This window comes from Ahaetulla prasina, chromosome 1 (genome assembly GCF_028640845.1).
Source record: "Ahaetulla prasina isolate Xishuangbanna chromosome 1, ASM2864084v1, whole genome shotgun sequence".
In the NCBI taxonomy this organism is placed as follows: Eukaryota; Metazoa; Chordata; class Lepidosauria; order Squamata; family Colubridae; genus Ahaetulla; species Ahaetulla prasina.
Window position 1 is genome coordinate 373,741,689 of NC_080539.1, and position 23,596 is coordinate 373,765,284.

Genomic DNA, 23,596 nt, shown 5'->3' on the forward strand with positions numbered 1-23,596 from the left:
TCTAATGGCCCCTTCTACCAAATCCCTCCTCCTACTTTCCCACAAAAGGAAAAATGGCAGCGTGGAAGCTTCCGGCCTAGTATGGCTTCCAAAGCTGACAGATGTGTTTTCATTCTTTTTCTTCCCCATCTTTGCTGGTAGGCAGGGCCTTGAGCTCGGTGGTGTAGGATTCGGATGAGTCCCATGTTGTGCACCAGTGGGTGGTAGGAGTCAAAATGTAAATATTGATCTGTCTGGGTGGGTTTTCTATAAACTTCAGTGCAGTGGTGGGATTCAAGCGGTGTAACAACCGATTGGCTTCGCGCGCGCGCCGAACAGGTGATCCACACATGCGCAGTACATTTGAAAACAGCAACTTCTGCTGCAGCTCCGGTGAATAAAACAGCTGAGGAGTGGCAATCCACGCCACCGCGCCGATCAGCTGGGCTTCAAACAAGGGAAATAAAGATAGGTATAGCGCAGGGGCAGGCAGGCCCAGCTGATTATCGGAGTGAACCAGTTCAATCTCAGCTGATTGTTGGAGCTACCGGTACTGTCGTGTCCCACTCCCACTCTGACAAACGACTCAAGAAGTCCGTAACAAACTTGGCAACGAAGCCTCTGCAGCTTGCCAAGTTCCTTCGAGGTTTATCAGGGCAGGCAGGAGTCCAAGTTGTGACTTCAGCGATAGAGTCCGATATCAGCCAACTAGATAAGACTTTGCTTGACTCAAGGTTGGAATGCCAAAAGCAGGTCCTTTATATAGGCTGTGGGGTGTGGCTCCATGACTCAGCATTTATCCAGGCCTGCCCCACCCCTCCTTCTGCTGGCGTCGCCTCTCAGATCTCCAGAAGCGAGGGTCCTCCCACTCTAAATTGTCTTCAGCTGGATCTGCTGTCAGCTTCTGGGAAAGGGAGGGGTCAGAGGGAGTAGGCCCGAGTAATTCCAGCACCTGGCTGACTTCCTGCTCTGAAGGCTGAGCCAAAGGAACACATGTTGTATGAGTGAGGTTTATCGGGCTTGTCCTTCCACTCCTGGAATCCTCTCCGGGCATGGGGCCAGGGCCGGGGGCTGGAGGCATGACAGGCCGTTCATCTTCATTATCAGACTCAGAGTCTGATAAAAGGCCCGGCCCGAACCGGTGCAAACCAGCCGAATTCCACCCCTGCTTCAGTGTGCACCGCACAATCCAGGAAAGCTAGACTATTTTCCTTAACACCCTCCTGTGTGAATTTGGTGGACAGATACAATTATCCTGCAACTAAGCTAGGAAGCATTTGAATGTGAATGTACTTAGCTTCCTATGCTCAAATCAATGAATTCAGGATAGAATAGAGCTGGAAGGAACCTGAGAGGTCTTCTAATCCAACCCCCTGCTCAAAGCAGGAGATCCTATATCATTTGAGACAGGTGGCTGTCCACTCTCTTTTTCAAGACCACCCACAATTTTTGGAGGCAAGCCGTTCCACTGATTATTTGTTCTCACTCTTAGGAAATTTCTCCTTCATTCCAGGTTGTTTCTCTCCTGGATTAGTTTCCATCCATTGTTTCTTGTCCTGCCTTCAGGTGCTTTGGAGAATAGATATTGGATATAAATGTAAACAAAAAAAAAATAGGTTTACCCCCTCTTCTTTGTGGCAGCCCTTCAAATACTGGAATACTGCTGTGTTGTCACCCCCTAGTCCTTCTTTTCTCTAGAGCAGGGGTCTGCAAACTTGGCTCTTTTAAGACTTGTGGACTTCAAGCTTAAAGTCTTAAAAGAGCCAAGTTTGCAGACCCCTGCTCTAGACTAACCATACCTAGTTCCTGCAATTGTTCCTCCTATGTTTTCGTCTCCAGGCCTTTAATCATCTTAATTGCTCTTCTATGTACTTTTCCCAAAGCCTCAACATCTTTTCTGCAATGTGGTGACCAAAACTGAATGCAGTTATTCCAGGTGTGGCCTTAATAAGGTTTTACCAAGTGGTACATAAGACTTCACGCGATTTTGATGCTGTGCCTCTATTCAACAAGTGGCATTCCCCATTTTCCCAGCTCTGGCTATGTAATTTGCAAATAAAGATATTAAGATCTAGCAAGGTTTGTAGAAAAAAATGCCCACACCTCTTTTCATGAACAAATGGTACAAGAATGAATGATAAAAAATAGATAACAACAACAACAACAATAACAACAACAACAGAGTTGGAAGGGACCTTGGAGGCCTTCTAGTCCAACCCCCTGCCCAGGCAGGAAACCCTACACCACTTCAGACAGATGGTTATCCAACATCTTCTTAAAACTTCCAGTGTTGGAGCATTCACAACTTCTGCAGGCAAGTCGTTCCACTGATTATTTGTTCTCACTCTTAGGAAATTTCTCCTTCATTCCAGGTTGTTTCTCTCTGGATTAGTTTCCATCCATTGTTTCTTGTCCTGCCTTCAGGTGCTTTGGAGAATAGATATTGGATATAAATGTAAACAAAAAAAAATAGGTTTACCTCTTCTTTGTGGCAGCCCTTCAAATACTGGAATACTGCTGTGTTGTCACCCCTAGTCCTTCTTTTCTCTAGAGCAGGGGTCTGCAAACTTGGCTCTTTTAAGACTTGTGGACTTCAAGCTTAAAGTCTTAAAGAGCCAAGTTTGCAGACCTACTCTAGACTAACCATACCTAGTTCCTGCAATTGTTCCTCCTATGTTTTCGTCTCCAGGCCTTTAATCATCTTAATTGCTCTTCTATGTACTTTTCCCAAAGCCTCAACATCTTTTCTGCAATGTGGTGACCAAAACTGAATGCAGTTATTCCAGGTGTGGCCTTAATAAGGTTTTACCAAGTGGTACATAAGACTTCACGCGATTTTGATGCTGTGCCTCTATTCAACAAGTGGCATTCCCCATTTTCCCAGCTCTGGCTATGTAATTTGCAAATAAAGATATTAAGATCTAGCAAGGTTTGTAGAAAAAAATGCCCACACCTCTTTTCATGAACAAATGGTACAAGAATGAATGATAAAAAATAGATAACAACAACAACAACAATAACAACAACAACAGAGTTGGAAGGGACCTTGGAGGCCTTCTAGTCCAACCCCCTGCCCAGGCAGGAAACCCTACACCACTTCAGACAGATGGTTATCCAACATCTTCTTAAAAACTTCCAGTGTTGGAGCATTCACAACTTCTGCAGGCAAGTCGTTCCACTTATTAATTGTTCTAACTGTCAGGAAATTTCTCCTTAGTTCTAAGTTGCTTCTTTCCTTGATCAGTTTCCACCCATTGCTTCTTGTTCTACCCTCAGGTGCTTTGGAGAACAGCCCGACTCCCTCTTCTTTGTGGCAACCCCTGAGATATTGGAACACAGCTATCATGTCTCCCCTAGTCCTTCTTTTCATTAAACTAGACATACCCAGTTCCTGCGACCGTTCTTCATATGTTTTAGCCTCCAGTCCCCTAATCATCTTTCTTGCTCTTCTCTGCACTCTTTCTAGAGTCTCGACATCCTTTTTACATCGTGGCAACCAAAACTGAATGCAATATTCCAAGTGTGGCCTTACTAAGGCATTATAAAGTGGTATTAACACTTCCCGTGATCTTGATTCTATCCTTCTGTTTATGCTTATGATCCAAGCGGGGGAGAGGAGGCACGTCTTGTTGAGTCTGTTTGGGATCAGTTTGATCCTGTGGCTCCCGAGGACGTGGACAGGTTATTGGGGAGGCTCCATGCCACGACATGTTTACTGGACCCGTGCCCTTCCTGGCTGGTACTGGCTACTCAGGAAGTGACACGAGGCTGGCTCCAGAGGATTATCAATGCTTCTTTGTCGGAGGAGTTTTCCCGCCTTGAAAGAGGCGGTGGTGAGACCCTCCAAGAAGCCTTCTCTGGACCCAGCTATTTTAAGTAACTATCGTCCGATCTCCAATCTTCCCTTTGTTGCGAAGGTTGTAGAGAGTGCTGTGGCTCGACAGCTACCCCAGTACCTGGATGAAGATGTCTATCTGGACCCGTTCCAGTCCGGTTTCCGACCGGATACAGCACAGAGACGGCTTTGGTCGCATTGGTGGATGATCTCTGGAGGGCCAGGGACAGGTTATTCCTCTGCTCTGGTCCTGTTAGACCTCTCAGCGGCTTTTGATACCATCGACCATGGTATCCTGCTGCGCCCGGTTGGAGGGATTGGGAGTGGGAGGCACCGTATATCGGTGGTTCTCCTCCTATCTCTCGACCGGTCGCAGACGGTGTTGACGGGGGCAGAGGTCACCGCGAGGGCCTCACCTGTGGGGTCCCGCAGGGTCGATCCTCTCGCCTGCTGTTCAACATCTATATGAAGCCGCTGGGTGAGATCATCAGTGGCTTTGGGGTGAGATACCAGCAGTACGCTGGCGACACCCAGCTGTACTTTTCACCCGGGCCACCCCAATGAAGCTGTTGAAGTGCTGTCCCGGTGTTTGGAGGCGGTACGGGTCTGGATGGGGAGAAACAGGCTCAAGCTTAATCCCTCCAAGCCGGAGTGGCTGTGGATGCCGGCATCCCCATTCAGCCACCTGCAACCGCGGCTGGCTGTTGAGCAGTTATTGGCCCCAAAGGATAGGGTGCGCAACTGGGGTGTCCCCCTGGATGACGGGCTGTCGTTTGAAGATCATTTGACGGCCGTCCCCAGGAGGGCCTTCCACCAGGGTCGCCTGGTTCGGCAGTTGCGCCCCTTCCTTGATCGGGATGCCTTATGCGCGGTCACTCATGCGCGCGTTAGCTCTGGCTTGGATTATTGTAATGCTCTCTACATGGGGCTCCCCTTGAAGTGCGTCCGGAGGCTTCAGTTAGTCCAGAAGGCAGGCGCGCGGGTGATAGAGGGAGCTGCACGCAGCTCCCATGTAACACCGCTCCTGCGCAGGCTGCACTGGCTACCTGTGGCCTTCGGGTGCACTTTAAGGTGTTAGTCACGACCTTTAAGGCGCTCCATGGCTTAGGACCTGGGTACTTACGGGACCGCCTACTGCTACCACATGCCTCCCACCGACCCGTCGCTCTCACAGAGAGGGACTCCTCAGGGTGCCATCCGCCAAACAATGTCGGCTGGTGGCCCCAGGACGGGCCTTCTCTGTGGGGCCCCACACTCTGGAACGAACTCCCCGGGCTTACGCCAGATATCTGACCTTGGACATTCCGTCGAACTGAAAACATATCTTTTTATTCGCGCGGGGCTGGCTTGAATGAAATTTTAAACTTAAATTTTTAGCAATTTTAATGGGGTTATTGGTTTTATGGTAAATTTCTTAAATTTTTCAGGCTCATTTAATAAGTTTTTAACTGATTTTAATTTTGTATATTGTATATTGTTCTTTGTTGGTTTTATTCTGCCTGTACACTGCCCTGAGTCCTTCGGGAGAAGGGCGGTATAAAAATCAAATAAATAAATAAATAAATAAATGCAGCCCAGAACTGTGTTGGCTTTTTTGGCAGCTGCAGCACACAGCTGGCTCATATCTAAATGGTTGTCCCCTAGGACTCCAAGATCCCTCTCACAGGTACTACTGTTGAGCAAGGTACCACATATACGGTACCTGTGCTGTTTGCAAAATCGTTTGCAAGATGTTTGCAAAATCGGCAAAACCCACAGAACACAGGTCCGGAAAAAAATCAACCAAAAGGTTTAAAAATATCATTCGTTATATAAAATGGCTCACGGTTGAAGAACCCAACCCTCCGTTGCGCAAATAAAGATGGACCCACAACCGACATATTTTCCCCACAGTTAATAAGATCGGTTGATTTTGAATTTCTTGCTTGTATGGGAGAAGGAGCAGGGTAGAACAGCACGTGCTTCTCGGACGGGCCAAGATAGACCGACGAGCTAGATAGAAATCAAATACAAAATTTATCTCCTGAGGGCATTAAAAAAACCGTTGCAACCGCAGAAAGCCAGGGAAGTTTCCAGAAATAGGAGATAGAAATCAGATCAGCGATCTCGACAGTATGTGTGTGGGGGGGAGTTATTTTGCAGCTGTTGGGCTATGGTCACTTTCCCCAACATAAGAGAGCCCCCCCAAGGGAGAAATTAAAAAGAACATTATCTTATTGCAATGAAAAACATCGCTCTCTGAAGATATCTAGAGATACGGTGGGCATTCCCTTGCAGGAATCCGTTAAAGGCAGTAGAGGGGTGTGTGTTTTTTGATAATTTTATACTGTCTGCCTTTATATAAAGAGGAGGCGGCTGCAGTTCGGTTTAACAACTGCCTCTTTGCCTTCCATACGACGCCCGCTTAAGGTGAGGTCTCCATTTTCTTGCTAAAGAATAGAATAGAATAGAATAGAATTTTTATTGGCCAAGTGTGATTGGACACACAAGGAATTTGTCTTGGTGCATATGCTCTCAGTGTACATAAAAGAAAAGATACGTTCATCAAGGTACAACATTTACAACACAATTGATGGTCAGTATATCAATATAAATCATAAGGATTGCCAGCAACATAGTTACAGTCATACAGTCATAAGTAGAAAGAAATTGGTGATGGGAACGATAAGAAGATTAATAGTAGTGCAGATTTAGTAAATAGTTTGACAGTGTTGAGGGAATTATTTGTTTAGCAGAGTGATGGCCTTCGGGAAAAAACTGTTCTTGTGTCTAGTTGTTTTGCTGTGCAGTGCTCTATAGCCTCATTTTGAGGGTAGGAGTTGAAACAGTTTATGTCCTGGATGTGAGGGATCTGTAAATATTTTCACGGCTGGCTTTGCTGGCTGGGGAATTCTGGGAGTTGAAGTCCTCCAGGCTTAAAGTTGCCGAGGTTGGAGACCCCTGTGCTAAAGTCCACTCTGTGTAGTTCTCGCAAAGCCCCCCTTTATTTCCCCAGCTGCCGTTAGATTAAATATTTCCAAGGGAACTAATCTGGTCCGTGTATTTATTTATTGGCAGCAATTTATATAGAACGGTTTTATCATCCAGAGTCAGGGAATGGGGAACCAGTGCCACACCAGTTCTTGCTGGCTTGCAAATCTTTTTTTTTTTAAAGTGCCCCGTTGATGCGGTTCTCTAATTCTCTTCGTTCTCCTAGAAAAAAGACCATGTGGTCCATCTCGGTAGCGGCCTTGATCTGGTTGGTCTCCCTGAGGACCTTGTCCGCAGCGCTGGATCCGACCCTGGAGGGGACATGGAGAGACTGGAAGGCCACTCACGGTAAAGAATACGCCTTGGTGAGTTTGCCCCACGCGAAGTCCAATCAATCCATCCGAATAGAGTTGGGAGGGACCTTGGAGGTCATCTAGCCCAACCCCCTGCACAAACAAGAAGCCTTATACAATCTGAGACCAATGGCTGCCCAGTCTCTTCTTAAAAACCTCTGGTGTTGGAGGCAGCTACAACTTCTGGTGGCAAACAGTTCCCATGGTTAATTCTTCTCACGGCCAGGAAATAATAATAATAATAATAATAATAATAATAATAATAATAATAATAATAATAATAATAATAATAATAATAATAATAATAATAATAATAAAGTTTTCAACTAGTGATTTGTGATATGAAATCCAGCATAGTTATCTCGTTTGCTGTGTATATTGTCATTTTGTGTAAATAAAATAAGAAGAATAAGAATAAGAATAAGAATAAGAATAAGAATAAGAATAAGAATAAGAATAAGAATAAGAATAAGAATAAGAATAAGAATAGAGTTGGAAGGGACCTTGGAGGCCTTCTAGTCCATCCCCCTGCCCAGGCAGGAAACCCTACACCATTTCAGACAAATGGCTATCCAACATTTTCTTAAAAATTTCCAGTATTGGAGCATTCATAACTTCTGCAGGCAAGTTGTTCCACTGATTAATTGTTCTAACTGTCAGGAAATTTCTCCTTAATTCCAGGTTGCTCTTCTCCTTGATTAGTTTCCACCCATTGCTTCTTGTTCTACCCTCAGGTGCTTTGGAGAACAGCCCGACTCCCTCTTCTTTGTGGCAGCCCCTGAGATATTGGAAGACTGCTATCATGTCTTCCCTAGTCCTTCTTTTCATTAAATTAGACCTACCCAGTTCCTGCAACCGTTCTTCATATGTTTTAGCCTCCAGTCCCCTAATCATCTTTGTTGCTCTTCTCTGCACTCTTTCTAGAGTCTCAGCATTTTTTTACATCGTGGCGACCAAAACTGAATGCAGTATTCCTAGTGTGGCCTTACCAAGGCATTATAAAGTGGTATTAACACTTCACATGATCTTGATTCTATCCCTCTGTTTATGTAACCCAGAACTGTGTTGGCTTTTTTGGCAGCTGCTGCACACGGCTGGCTCATTTCTCCTTAATTCCAGGTTGTTTCTCTCCTGGATTAGTTTCCATCCATTGTTTCTTAGCGTGCCCTCTGGTGCTTTGGGGAATAAATTGACCCCCCCATCTTCTTTATGGCAGCCCTTCAAATACTGGAATACTGCTATCTTGTCATCCCCCTAGTCCTTCTTCTCTCTAGACTAGCCATACCTAATACCAAAGATGAAATTTATATATTTTAATTCAATAATTCTGCCACATTTGGAGCTGAGCTGGCTGTCACCACTGATGTTCTTTGAGGCTTCTGTGGGCTCTGCCCCACAGCAACAGGAATCCTACTTTCACTTCAACTGTACCCGTTTCGTACCTTGATTTTAGAAAACAGAATAGAATAGAATAGAATAGAATAGAATAGAATAGAATAGAATAGAATAGAATAGAATAGAATAGAATAAGAGTTGGAAGCGACCTTGTAGGATGTAGCAATAGCAATAGTACCTAGACTTATATATCACTTCATAGTGCTTTATAGCCCTCTCTGAGTGGTTTACAGAGCCAGCATATTTCTCCCAACAATCTGGGGCCCTCTAGATGTAGGTCATCTAGTCCAACCCCCCACCCAAGCAGGAGACCCTACACCATTTCTGACAGATGGCAGTCCAGTCTCTTCTTGAAAGCTTCCACTGATGAAGCTCCCGCAACTTCTGAAGGCAACTTCTGTTCCACTGGTTGATTGTTCTCACCGTCAGAAAGTTCCTCCTCATTTCTAGGTTGAATCTCTCCTTGTTCAGTTTCCATCCATTATTCCTTGTCTGGCCTTCAGGTGCTTTGGAAAATAGCTTGATCTCCTCCTCTCTGTGGCAGCCCCTCAAATATTGGAAGATGCTATCCTATCTCCCCTGGTCCTTCTCTTCACTAGACTAGCCAGGCCCAGTTCCTGCAACCGTTCTTCAGATGTTTTAGCCTCCAGTCCCCTAATCATCTTGGTTGCTCTTCTCTGCACTCATAATAGCAATAGCACTTAGGCATATATCACTCCATAGTGCTTTAATAGAATAACAAATAACAAGAGTTGGAAAGGACCTTGGAGGTCTTCTAGTCCAACCCCCCACCCCAAGCAGGAGACCTTACACCATTTCTGACAGTTGGCAGTCCAGTCTCTTCTTGAAATCCTCCAGTGATGAAGCTCCCACAACTTCTGAAGGCAACTTCTGTTCCACGGGTTGATTGCTCTCACTGTCAGGAAATTCCTCCTTATTTCCAGGTTTTATCTCTCCTTGGTCAGTTTCTATCCATTGTTTCTTGTCTGGCCTTCAGGTGCTTTGGAAAATAGGTTGCCCCCCCCCTCCTCTCTGTGGCAGCCCCTTAAATATTGGACTTCCATTGAGGACTTGTATGCTGCACGAATCAAGAAGAGGGCCGTGAAAATATTTACAGACCCCTCACATCCTGGACATCAACTGTTTCAACTCCTACCCTCAAAACGACGCTACAGAGCACTGCACACCAGAACAACTAGACACAAGAACAGTTTTTTCCTGAACACCATCACTCTGCTAAACAAATAATTCCCTCAACACTGTCAAACTATTTACTAAATCTGCACTACTATTAATCTTCTCATTGTTCCCACACCAATCTCTTTCCACTTATGACTGTATGACTGTAATTTTGTTGCTGGTATCCTAAAGATTTATATTGATATATTGACCATCATTTGTGTTGTAAATGTTGTACCTTGATGAAGGTATCTTTTCTTTTATGTACACTGAGAGCTTATGCACCAAAGACAAATTCCTTGTGTGTCCAATCACACTTGGCCAATAAAAAATTCTATTCTATTCTATTCTATTCTATTCTATTCTATTCTATTCTATTCTATTCTATTCTATTCTATTCTATTCTATTCTATTCTGTATTCTGTATTCTGTAGTCTATTCTATTCTATTCTGTATTCTGTATTCTGTATTCTGTATTCTGTATTCTATTCTATTCTATTCTATTCTATTCTATTCTATATTCTATATTCTATTCTATTCTATTCTATATTCTGTATTCTATTCTATTCTATTCTATTCTATTCTATATTCTCTATTCTATTCTATTCTGTTCTATTCTATTCTATTCTGTTCTGTTCTGTATTCTGTAGTCTATTCTATTCTGTTCTATTCTGTTCATTCTATTCTATATTCTATTCTGTATTCTATTCTGTATTCTATTCTATTCTATTCTATTCTATATTCTATATTCTATATTCTATTCTATTCTATTCTATTCTATTCTATTCTATTCTATTCTATTCTATTCTATTCTATATTCTATATTCTATTCTATTCTATTCTATTCTATTCTATTCTATTCTATCCTGTCACCCCTGGTCCTTCTCTCCTGGCAATGTTTATAAAGTTACTTTCTGCTATCTGTCTTCAGAGAGGCCCCGTGAGAAATAATGTCTGGTATATTAAGTGGAAACGGAAAGAGTTTTTGGTCCATTCCTGGGCGATTGAATTCTAGTCTGGGAAACTTTGTATGTAAGAGAAAGAACGTGAGTTCTAGATCTTGTGGGTGCCCCTTGTTTTAGGCAGATGCGACTAAGGGATCTTCTTGATTTGGCTTTCCAGGAGGGGGAAGAATCCTTTCGAAGAGCCGTGTGGGAAGAGAATTTGCGGATGATCCAAGACCACAACAAGCAGGCTGACCAGGGAAAACACACCTACAAGCTCGGGATGAATCACTTTGGTGATCTGGTAAGTCTGGATCGAGGCCAGCTTTATTTATTTACTAGGCATAGATGCTTCTTTGTTCCATTTCTATCGCTTGGGACTAGAACTCACCGTCTCCTGGTGATCATTCCAAAGCACCCAGCTTGGCTTTCATGCTTAAGGTAGGACTAGAACTCACCATCTCCTGGTGATCATCCCAAAGAACCCAGCTTGGCTTTCATGCTTAAGGTAGGACTAGAACTCACCATCTCCTGGTTATCATCCCAAAGCACCCAGCTTGGCTTTCATGCTTAAGGTAGGACTAGAACTCACCATCTCCTGGTTATCATCCCAAAGCACCCAGCTGGCTTTCATGCCTAAGGTGGGACTACAACTCACCATCTCCTGGTGATCATCCCAAAGAACCCAGCTTGGCTTTCATGCTTAAGGTAGGACTAGAACTCACCATCTCCTGGTGATCATTCCAAAGCACCCAGCTTGGCTTTCATGCTTAAGGTGGGACTAGAACTCACAGTCTCCTAGTGATTGTCCCAAAGTCACCCAGCTGGCTTTCATGCCTAAGGTGGGACTACAACTCACCATCTCCTGGTGATCATCCCAAAGAACCCAGCTGCCTTTCATGCTTAAGGTGGGACTAGAACTCACTCTCTCCTGGTGATCGTCCCAAAGTCACCCAGCTGGCTTTCATTCCTAAGGTGGGACTAGAACTCACAGTCTCCTGGTGATTGTCCTAAAGCACCCAGCTCGGCTTTCATGCTTAAGGCAGGACTAGAACTCACTGTCTCCTGGTGATTGTTCCAAAGCACCCCAGCTGGCTTTCATGCCTAAGGTGGGACTAGAACTCACTGTCTCCTGGTGATCATCCCAAAGCACCCAGCTCGGCTTTCATGCTTAAGGTGGGACTAGAACTCACTGTCTCCTGGTGATCATCCCAAAGCACCCAGCTCGGCTTTCATGCTTAAGGTGGGACTAGAACTCACTGTCTCCTGGTGATTGTCCCAAAGTCACCCAGCTGGCTTTCATGCCTAAGGTGGGACTAGAACTCACTGTCTCCTGGTGATTGTCCCAAAGTCACCCAGCTGCCTTTCATGCCTAAGGCGGGACTAGAACTCACAGTCTCCTGGTGATTGTCCCAAAGTCACCCAGCTGGCTTTCATGCCTAAGGCGGGACTAGAACTCACTGTCTCCTGGTGATTGTCCCAAAGTCACCCAGCTGGCTTTCATGCCTGAGGTGGAAGTAGAGCTCACATTTTTCTTGCTTCTAGTCTGGTGCTTTTACCAGACTAGATCAAACTGGCCCTGGTAATATTGATGTTTGAATTTCATACTCTTTGCAATCCTCAGACTAATGAAGAGATTAACAAGAAGCTGAATTGCTTGCTTCCTGACTTGGATCTTGCATCTCGAAAGAACGTAGTCACGTTCAAATCCTCAGAAAACCCACAGATCCCCCCTGGGGTGGACTGGCGAGCCAAAGGTTTCGTGACTGAGGTCAAAGATCAGGTGGGTGCTGGATAGATTGGGTGGGTGGGTTCTGATAAAGCATAAATTGAGGACTGATGTAGAGATGCTTATAAGGAAAACGAAGATGTTATGATCTGCTCATTTGCACCCAAGTCAGAATTTAGTGGATTCATGAAAACTTGCGGATGAAACTAAATTCTTTCCCCTCTTAACTTGAATCTTCAATCTTGTCGGAACTCATATATTAACGGAGGATACATGTAGCACTGATAATGTTACCTAGTTGGGTAATGAAATTTCTGCAAGAAAATACCTAAGCTCAGAAAGTACCAAGGACCCCACAGTTCTACTCCTGCTCTTCTCCCTCCTCCTCCTCCTCCTCCTCCTCCTCCTCCTCCTCCTCCTCCTCCTCCTCCTCCTCCTCCTCCTCCTCCTCCTCCTCCTCCTCCTCCTCCCGGTAATCTGCTCCTACACTCCACAAACCTCACTCCCTTCTAGCATTGATCATGTTACTTAGTGAAGTAATGAGACATCTGCAAAAATCCCACCAAACTCAGAGAGCCCCAAGAACCCCACAGTCCTTCTCCTCCTCCTCCTCTCCCAAACCCCACTCTGGTCTAGCACTGATGATGTTACCTAGGTGGGTATTGCGAGGTCTGCAAGAGCTCAGACAGCACCAAGGAGCCCCCGTTTCAACCCTAAACTGCAAATATTCTCCTCTATCGGAAATCAAATCTTGCCCAGCTGCCTACTACCGAGAACCGAGAAGAAGTAACTTGTGAAAGGAACATAAATCGGGTTGCTCGGTGGATCACTCCAGCTTTTCTTTTTCTTTTTCTTTTTTAAACCAGGGTGAATGTGGCTCTTGTTGGTCCTTCAGTGCCACAGGAGCTCTGGAAGGCATGCATTTCAAGAAGACGGGGAAGCTGGTCTCGCTGAGCGAACAAAATCTTATTGACTGTTCTACGGACCAGGGTAGCTCTGGGTGCAATGGTGGACTGATGTCACAAGCTTTTGAATATGTACACGAGCAAGGAGGGATCAATTCAGAGGAAAGCTACCCATATGATGGACTGGTAATTCTTTCAGCACCTGTGTCTGCTTCAAACTATAGCTGGTTTTGTTTTGTTTTGTTTTGTTTTGCTTTGCTTTGCTTTCGTAGAATAGAGTAGAGTAGAGCAGAGTAGAATAGAATAGAATAGAATATTGGAGAATAGAATAGAATAGAATAGAATAGAATATTGGAGAATAGAATAGAATAGAATAGAATAGAATATTGGAGAATAGAATAGAATAGAATAGAATAGAATAGAATAGAATAGAATAGAATATTGGAGAATAGAATATTGGAGAATAGAATAGAATATTGGAGAATAGAATAGAATAGAATAGAATAGAATAGAATAGAATAGAATAGAATAGAATATTGGAGAATAGAATAGAATAGAATAGAATAGAATATTGGAGAATAGAATAGAATATTGGAGAATAGAATAGAATAGAATAGAATAGAATAGAATAGAATAGAATAGAATAGAATAGAATAGAATAGAATAGAATAGAATAGAATAATAAGAATAATAGAATAAGCATCTTATAACAACAACAACAAAAACAACAACAGAGTTGGAAGGGACCTTGGAGGTCTTCTAGTCCAACCCCCTGCCCAGGCAGGAAACCCTACACCATTTCAGACAAATGGTTATCCAACATCTTTTTAAAAACTTCCAGTGTTGGAGCATTCACAACTTCTGCAGGCAAGTTGTTCTACTCATTAATTGTTCTGAATGTCAGGAAATTTCTCCTTAGTTCTAAGTTGCTTCTCTCCTTTATCACTTTCCATCCATTGCTTCTTCTCCTGCCCTCGGGTGCTTTGGAGAATAGCTTGACTTCCTCTTCCTTGTGGCAACCCCTGAGATATTGGAACACTGCTATCATGTCTCCCCTAGTCCTTCTTTTCATTAAACTAGATCTACCCAGTTCCTGCAACCGTTCTTCATATGTTTTAGCCTCCAGTCCCCTAATCATCTTTGTTGCTCTTCTCTGCACTCTTTCTAGAGCCTCAACATCTTTTTTACATCGTGGCGACCAAAACTGGATGCAATATTCCAAGTGTGGCCTTACCAAGGCATTATAAAGTGGTCTTAACACTTCACATGATCTTGATTCTATCCCTCGTTTATGCAGCACAGAACTATGTTGGCTTTTTTGGCAGCTGCAGCCCACGGCTGGCTCATATCTCCTCTCTTAAGAAGGTCCATCTAGTGCAGGGGTCTCCAACCTTGACAACTTTAAGACTTGTGGACTTCAACTCCCAGCTTTGCTGGCTGAGGAACTCTGGGAGTTGAAGTCCACAAGTCTTAAAGTTGCCAAGGTTGGAGACCCCTGATCTAGTGGGACCAAGAAGGGTCTTCTCCGTGGCAGCTCCTTCCCTATGGAACATCATCAACAGCAATCCACTTGATGGCCTCCCACTTTGATATTCTTCCTAAAGATGTCCTGAAGACATGGTCCTTCCAGCAGGCCTGGTGATCTCAAGAGTGTTATGGAGCCCATCAAGTGGATTGTCGTCATCAGGAGGATTGGGGGTTCATTGAGTTTTGTATTGTGGGTTTCACTTCTGTAAGCCACCAATTGAGCGAGCAAGTTGTTGGCCATGTACGGTCTTCTTAATAAACAAAATTAGCTATTTGCTATGAGAAATAAGAGAGGCCTCCTAGAGTCCACTAAGTGATGATTAGGAGGCCTTCCATCCACGTGGAAGGTCATGATTTCTGCATCATGACCTTCCACGGCAGCGTAGCAGAACTTCATTTGTCTATAGAGATTCTCAGTCATCCAGTCATTTTCTCTTAAGGCGTTTCACTTCTCATCCAAGAAGCTTCTTGGATGAGAAGCGAAATGTCTTGAAAGGGGGGAAAAAAAACCCCCAGAAAATCCAGTTGCTTCTTGAAAAAAGCACCTTTGGGATAGAACTCCCATTTCTCCACCTCTTGTTCTGTCCCCCCTCGCCTCCATCCAAGCGATGGCTTAATTAGCCGGCACTATCAGCTCTGGCAGCAAACTAGCAAGTGTCTGCCAAGTGACTCTGTTATCTCCCTTGATGCCGATGAGTCACCCAGGAACAAACAGTACTTCAGCTCTAGTTAAGCAGTTGATTTGCCTGCTACGAAGAGGCATAGCAGCCCTCGCTGATTTTATATCCTGTGGGGTGTGGCTCCATGACTCAGCACTTCCTAGGCCTGCCCCACCCCTGCTTCTGTTGTTCCCGCCTCTCCTGCCTACGAAACCTAGGGTCCAGCCAGGCCTGATTGCCATCAGCTGGGTCTGGAGGTGTGGCCTGGGGGGGGGGGAAGAGTCAGGGGAGGGAGGCCTCGTTATCTCCTCCACCTGGCCTGCCTCTGGCTCCTGGAGCTGAGCCAGGGAAGCCGGTGCTCCCGAGGTAAGTCCTGATGGCCCTTCCCCCTCACTTTCCAAGTCACTTTCTGGCAGGGGGCCCGGCTCACAGGGCACAGACACAACCCCTCTGCTCAAGTCCATTATCTTTCTCTACCGGTTTGGACAGGAAGACTGCAGGAGCTGGGTATATTTAGTTTAACGAAGAGAAGGACCAAGGGTGACATGATAGGAATCTTCCAATTTTTGAGCGGCTGTCCTAGAGAAGAGGGGGGTCAACCTATTCTCCAAAGCACCTGAAGGCAGGACAAGAAGCAATGGATAGCAATAGAGTAGCGGCCAAAATTGTAGAAACCTTTTGGGGAAAGTGTATTTTTGAGGTTCGATGGCTAATAACACCACTTTTTTTTTGTTTTTTGGAGTTTCAGGATAATCCTATTCCATTGCTGGAATGGCCTGGAAATAGCCCAGCCCTTCTTAACCGAACTGAAAATCTATGGAGCCGACGAAAGAAACTTGTTAGTCAGAAGCGACCCAGCAATAAAACCCAGTTAATAGAAGCCAACATTCATTCTTGGTTTCACATGATAACAGCTGCAGAACTAAAAGGCTTGGTTCACTCCATGGGAAGAGCTTGTAAGGCCATAATTCATGCTAAAAGTAACCCAACTAAGTATAAACTGACATGGTGATAATTTTTGTATATCTCGGTTTTTCTGCGGTGATAATTTTTGTATATCTCGTTTTTTCTACGTGTTTCACTTTGCTTCTTTATACTGCAACTGCTATTCTAATAGCAAATCCTTCCTAAAAGTTATTGCATTACATTCTTGATTAAATTATCTTTCTATTGATATATAATTTTATGGTACTACTCCAAAAAAAAAAAAAAGTGGTGTTATTAGCTAGTTTGAGAAAATGCACTTTTCCCAAAAGGGGAAAGTTTGGCCACTACTGTACACTTATGTACCGCTTCCCAGTTCTCTACAGCCCTCTCTAAGCAGTTTGCAGAGTCAGCCTATGGCCCCCAACAATCTGGGTCCTCGTTTTACCGACCTCAGAAGGACGGAAGGCTGAGTCAACCTTAAGCCGGTCAGGATCGAACTGCAGAAGATTAGACTGCCTTCTAACCATCGTGCCACCAAGATTTTCAAGGAAAGAGGCAACTTAGAACTAAGAAGAAATTTCCTGTCGGTGAGAACAGTTAACCAGTGGAACGACTTGCCTCCAGAAGTTGTGGATGCTCCATCACTGGAGATTTTTAAGAAGAGACTGGATTGTCATTTATCCAGGATAGGATAGGGTATCCTGCCTGAGCAGATGGTTGGACAAGATTTTGTTGCCACGATGTAAAAAAGATGTTGAGACTCTAGAAAGAGTGCAGAGAAGAGCAACAAAGATGATTAGGGGACTGGAGGCTAAAACATATGAAGAACGGCTGCAGGAACTGGATATGTCTAGTTTAATGAAAAGAAGGACTAGGGGAGACATAATAGCAGTCTTCCAATATTTCGATAATAATAATAATAATAATAATAATAATAATAATAATAATAATAATAACAACAACAACAACAACAACAAACAACAACTATTATTATTATTATTATTATTATTATTATTATTATTATTATTATTATTATTATTATTATAATATTTAATTTCTATACCGCCCTTCTCCCAAAGGACTCAGGGTGGTTCACAGCCAGATTAAAAAACCAACAATAAATAGATACAATACAAATAAAAACACTAATAAAAAACTTATTAAATTTGGCCCCTAAATTAAAATACATTAAACCATAAAACCCCATTTAAAATTACAAATAAAAATACTAATTCTATGCCAGTCCTGTGCAGAAGAATAAATATGTCTTCAGCTCGCGAAAGTCAAGAAGAGGGGCTCAATCTATTCTCAAGAAGAGGGGCTCAATCTATTCTCCAAAGGACCTGAAGGCAAGACAAGAAGCAATGGGTGGAAACTGATCAAGGAAAGAAGCAACTTAGAACTAAGGAGAAATTTCCTGACAGTTAGAACAATTAATCAGTGGAACAACTTGCCTTCAGAAGTTGTGAATGCTCCAACACTGGAAGATAACCATTTGTCTGAAGTGGTGTAGGGTTTCCTGCCTAAGCAGGGGGTTGGACTAGAAGACCTCCAAGGTCCCTTCCAACTCTGTCATTCTGTATTCTCTTCGGGACTAACTGTGGTCGCTCTTCATTTTTCTGCAGGATTTTTATAGTTGTCGTTACCAAGCTGAGAACTCTATCACGAAGTGTTCCACAATGGGACTCATCCTGACAGGAGACGAAAAGGGCCTCCTGGAGGCCGTGGCCACCATTGGCCCAATTGCTGTCGGAGTGGATGCCCGGAGCTCTGAGTTTCAATTTTACAAGTCGGGTAAGGTTCCTGCGGAATAGGAAGGGTGGGGCGGGGGGAGCATTTGCATTTCGACTTTGAATGTTCCTTTGATTACCTTGATACTCAACGACATGGATGGGCAACCCTCATCTTCGGTAAACAGGGTGGATTTCACCAGGGGTGAAATTCAGCAGGTTCTGACAGGTTCTGGAGAACCCGTAGCGGAAAATTTGAGTAGTTCGGAAAACCGGCAAATACCACCTCTGGCTGGTCCCAGAGTGGGGTGGGAATGGAGATTTTGCAATATCCTTCCCCTGCCACGCCCACCAAACCAAACCATGCCGACCAAGCTACACCCACCAAGCCACACCACGTCCACCAAGCCATGCCCACAGAACCGGTAGTAAAAAAACAAGACATATCTTCCCTTGAAAAATATCTTGTTGTTGTTGTTGTTGTTATTTACACATTTTCCTTTGTTCCATTTCTGCAACGACAGATAAGGACAGAATTGTCCTTATCAAAATTCTTTTGAATATACATATTATACACCATTATTAGAGGGACCCGGTGGCTCAGGGGCTAGGACGTTGAGCTTGTCGATCGAAAGGTCGGCAGCTCGGCGGTTCGAATCCCTAGTGCTGCCATGTAACGGGGCGAGCTCCCGTGACTTGTCCCAGCTTCTGCCAACCTAGCAGTTCGAAAGCAGGTAAAAAATGCAAGTAGAAAAAATAGGGACCCCCCTTTGGTGGGAAGGGAACAGCGTTCCGTGTGCCTTTGGCGTTGAGTCATGCCGGCCACATGACCACGGAGACGTCTTCGGACAGCGCTGGCTCTTCAGCTTTGAAACGGAGATAAGTACCGCCCCCTAGAGTCGGGAACGACTAGCACATATGTGCGAGGGGAACCTTTACCTTTACTTTTACACCATTATTATAGCCTTTCTTCTCATAATATATACAATATAATCTTCACTTCCAGTCGTTCTATACATTTTAGTCTGTAATCAAATGTAATCCAATAATAATAATATTGCTGATAGTGTTATGCTTATATATATCTATATATACATTTTACCTCTACATCCTTAATTATAAATTTACTAACTTCTGCTTATTGAAAAATATTTGAAGGGCTCTAGTTAAAAGCCTCTTCAGAGTTTTAGAACTCCACCGCCTTCGACATGACCTGAGTTTAACTCATAGAATCATGTATTACAATGTCCTTCCTGTCGAAGACTACTTCAGCTTCAATCGCAACAATACACGAGCACACAATAGATTTAAGCTTAATGTGAACCGCTCCAATCTTGATTGCAGAAAATATGACTTCAGTAACAGAGTTGTTAATGCCTGGAATGCACTACTTGACTCTGTGGTCTCTTCACAAAATCCCCAAAGCTTTAACCAAAGACTATCTACTGTTGACCTCACCCCATTCCTAAGAGGTCTGTAAGGGGCGTGCATAAGAGCACAAGCGTGCCTACCGTTCCTGTCCTATTGTTTCCTTTTGTTATATCCAATTAATACCTATTTTACCTAAGAGATGCTCCCATTAAAAAGAGTAAATTCTAAGATGGAGTGACATTCCTGGCTGCCATTTTGGAAATCCAGATGCTTTCGCAAAGAAGCATTGAGCTTTCCCTTGATCAAATGTTCCAATATTTGAGGGGCTGCCACAGAGACGAAGGGGGTCAAGCTATTTTCCAAAGCACCCAAAGGCCAGACAAGGAATAATGGATGGAAACTGACCAAGGAGAGAGATTCAACCTGGAAATAAGGAGGAATTTTCTGACAGTGAGACCAATCAATCAATGGAACAGAAGTTGCCTTCGGAAGTTGTGGGAGCTTCATCACTGGAAGCTTTCAAGAAGAGACTGAACTGCCATCTGTCGGAAATGGTGTAGAGTCTCCTGTTTGGGCGGGGGGTTGGACTAGGTGACCTACAAGGTCCCTTCCAACTGTTAATCTATTATCTGTGAAATGTTTTCTCATCCTCCTTCTCTAGGTATTTTTCAAAATCCCTGGCGTGGAGACCCGCACTTGGTTCATGCTATGCTGGTGGTTGGTTATAACAGCACCAAGTATTGGATTTTGAAGAACAGGTGAGCGAAGGGAAGCAGACGCTAGCAGGAGAGAGGTCACTAGTGGGGGTAACTTCTACTATTGCAGATTGTCTCAACATTGGCCACTTGATGATGCCATGGACTACAACTCCCAGAATTCCCCAGTCAGCAAGATTTCCTATACCAGCACTCCCTTTTCTGTCTCCTTCCCCACTTCAGACCCACGAGCTGGCCTTCAGCCAGTGGATTCACAGCTCTTATCAGTCCTGGCAGAGAAATCGCAGCTGCCTTCCAAAGTTCAAACAAATGACTCACGTAGCAAGACTTTCAGCTCTTTCTGAAATGGTTCAGCTAAACTTTTGCTTCCCGTGGAATGAGAGCAGTCCCAAAGCTCCTTATATATCCTGTGGGGTGGGGCTCCTGTCCCACCCTTCCTTTTGATGACGCCGCCTCTCTAATCTTCTGAAGCGCGGGTCAAGCCAAGCTTGATTATTATTTTTATCAGCTGGGTCTGAAGGCGTAGCCTGGGGAAGGGAGGAATCAGGGGATGACGGTCTCATTACGTCCTCCGACTGGTCTGGTTCTGGCTCCTGGAGCTGAGCCAAAGGAATCGGTGCTCCCGAGGTAAGCCTTACCAGCCCTTCCCCCTCACTTTCGGAGTCACTTTCGGGCATGGGGCCAGGTTCGGGGGCTGGAGTCACAACACTCCCCAACATTTCTAGCTCCATGGACCGGCAGCAGCAGCAGGGGTGGGGTGGTGGCAGGGGTGGGATTCTACCGGTTTAACAACCGGTTCGCTGAGCGCGCATACTCAGTTTGCAGAAAAGTCACCTTCCGCATTGCTGCCGGCTAGGAAAACAGCTGAGGCGCGGCAATCCACTCGGCTGCGCCAATCAGCTGGGCTTCGGAAATAGAAATATAGGTATAACGCAAGGGCAAGCGGGCAGGCCCACTTCAAAGATGGAGCAAACTGGTTCGCTCACAGCTGAAAGTCGGAGCTAACAATTTGCCAGAACCGATCTGAACCGGTAGAATCCCACCACTGATTGGTGAGGCGAATGGTTTCAGGTGTGCAATCTAATTCCCACACATGCGCAAATGAAGCTTCACGTGCTCGGCCACCGCTTGTGTGGCCCAATTTCCAATGGGCCACAGATCAGTACTGGTCCACAGCCCAGGGGCTGGGGACCCCTGCCCTACACGGTTTTGAAATAAATGTCTTGCAAACTTCTCGCGGTGGCTCAGGGTCTAGGATGTTGAGCTTGTCGATTGAAAGGTCGGCAGCTCAGCGGTTCGAATCCCTAGTGCTGCTGTGTTACAGGGTGAGCTCCCGTTACTTGCCCCAGCTTCTGCCAACCTAGCAGTTTCGAAAGCACGTAAAAAATGCAAGTAGAAAAAATAGGGACCACCTTTGGTGGGAAGGAAATAGCGTTCCGTGCGCCTTTGGCGTTGAGTCATGCCGGCCACATGACCACGGAGACGTCTTCGGACAGCGCTGGCTCTTCGGCTTTGAAACGGAGATGAGCACCGCCCCCTAGAGTCGGGAACGACTAGCACGTATGTGCGAGGGGAACCTTTACTTTTTATGCTTCTCTTCACAGTTGGTCGCGCATATGGGGAGACAATGGATACATGCTCTTGGAACAAGGGTCGAATCAATGCGGCATCACCAACTTCGCCTGCTATCCCATTCCGTAACCAGCCAAGTGGACCAACTGAGAAGCAGGTCAAAAAGGCCACCAGGAATAATCTGCAGTGTCTGAAGCTTCTGGAGAACCAGGAAAAATATATATATATATACGCTAAAAATCAATAAATGCTTTGACGCAATGCTGCCTATATCTAATCTGGCACCTGACTGTTTTATTTGATGTGTCTGAGTTTGAATGGACACCACAATATTATCAACGCTGGCACATCTTCTCACAGAATTCAGACTGTCTGAGGCATCTAGTCTTTTAATAAGCACCTAAAAATGGATAGATCCAACAATTCACTTCCAGCAGGTTCTAACTGGTTCTGGAGAACCGGTAGTGGAAATTTTGAATAGTTCAGAGAACCGGCAAATACCACCTCTGGCTGGCCCCAGAGTGGGGTGGGAATGGAGATTTTGTAAAATCCTTCTTCCAGAATTGGGAAGGGAATGGGGATTTTGCAGTTTCCTTCTCCTGGAGTGGGGAGGGAATGGGGATTTTGCAATATCCTTCCCCTGCCATGCCCACCAAGCCACACCACACCCACCAAGCCATGCCCACAGAACCGGTAGGGAAAAATTTTGGATTTCACCCCTGAATACATTGTATCCCTTTAAAGGTATAGTGCAGGAATATCCCACCTTGGCAACTTTAAAACTTGTGGACTTCAACTTCTAGAATTCACCAGAGTCCACACAGGTCTTAAAGTTGCCAAGATTATCATAATAACAGAATTGGAAGGGACCTTGGAGGTCTTCTAGTACAACCCCCTGCCCAAGCAGAAAACCCTACACCATTTCAGACAAATGGCTATCCAACATTTTCTTAAAAACTTCCAGTGTTGGAGAATTCACAACTTCTGCAGGCAAGTTGTTCCACTGATTAATTGTTCTAACTATCAGGAATTTTTTCCTTAGTTCTAAGTTGCTTCTTTCCTTGATTGGTTTCCACGCACTGCTTCTTATCCTGCCCTCAGGTGCTTTGGAGAATAGTTTGACTCCCTCTTCTTTGTGGTAACCCCTGAGATATTGGAAGACTGCTCTCATGTCTCCTCTAGTCCTCCTTTTCATTAAACTAGGCATACCAAGTTCCTGCAACCGTTCTTGATATGTTTTAGCCTCCAGTCCCCTAATCCTCTTTGTTACTCTTCTCCGCACTCTTTCGAGAGTCTCCACATCTTTTTTACATCGTGGAGACCAAAACTGGATGCAATATTCCAAGTGTGGCCTTACCAAGGCATTATAAAGTGGTATTAACACTTCACGTGATCTTGATTCTATCCCTCTGTTTATGCAGCGCAGAACTGTGTTGGCTTTTTTGGCAGCTGCCAAAAAAGATATCCTTTGTATAGAGGTTTCATGCAAATCCAGTTTCAGATAACTTTTAAAGAGCCAGTTATTAAGAGCCCTCTGATTCTCATTTGTCATCTGCAACAGCTACCTGTAACATACAAGTAACAACCTCTATCTCCAGATACCGTTTTCATTCTGTGGGATGGTATATGTGTCACCGTGGCTCATATCAGGATATGATTTGTAGAGCCCTTGACGCTCTCTGAGTTATCTTGGTTATCTTCTTGTGGAGGTTTCATTGCCAACTAGGCAATGGTAACATCATCGGTGCCAGCCTGAGATGGATATGATTTTTAACGTCTCAACTCATATGAGCCTATTGTTCATG

The 23,596-nt window shown here is 44.6% G+C and overlaps 1 protein-coding gene across 1 annotated transcript; it reads left to right on the plus strand.

Annotated features, from left to right (window-relative positions):
* The first annotated feature begins 6,307 nt into the window (after positions 1 to 6,307).
* Positions 6,308 to 22,068, plus strand: LOC131188391 (procathepsin L-like). Its single transcript, XM_058163630.1, has 8 exons — positions 6,308 to 6,363; positions 7,011 to 7,149; positions 10,834 to 10,959; positions 12,280 to 12,438; positions 13,251 to 13,475; positions 18,028 to 18,196; positions 20,165 to 20,261; positions 21,824 to 22,068. Exons 1-8 carry the CDS (start codon positions 6,323 to 6,325, stop codon positions 21,918 to 21,920), a joined length of 1,053 nt encoding a protein of 350 aa, XP_058019613.1. The 5' UTR covers positions 6,308 to 6,322; the 3' UTR covers positions 21,921 to 22,068.
* The last annotated feature ends 1,528 nt before the right edge of the window (positions 22,069 to 23,596 follow it).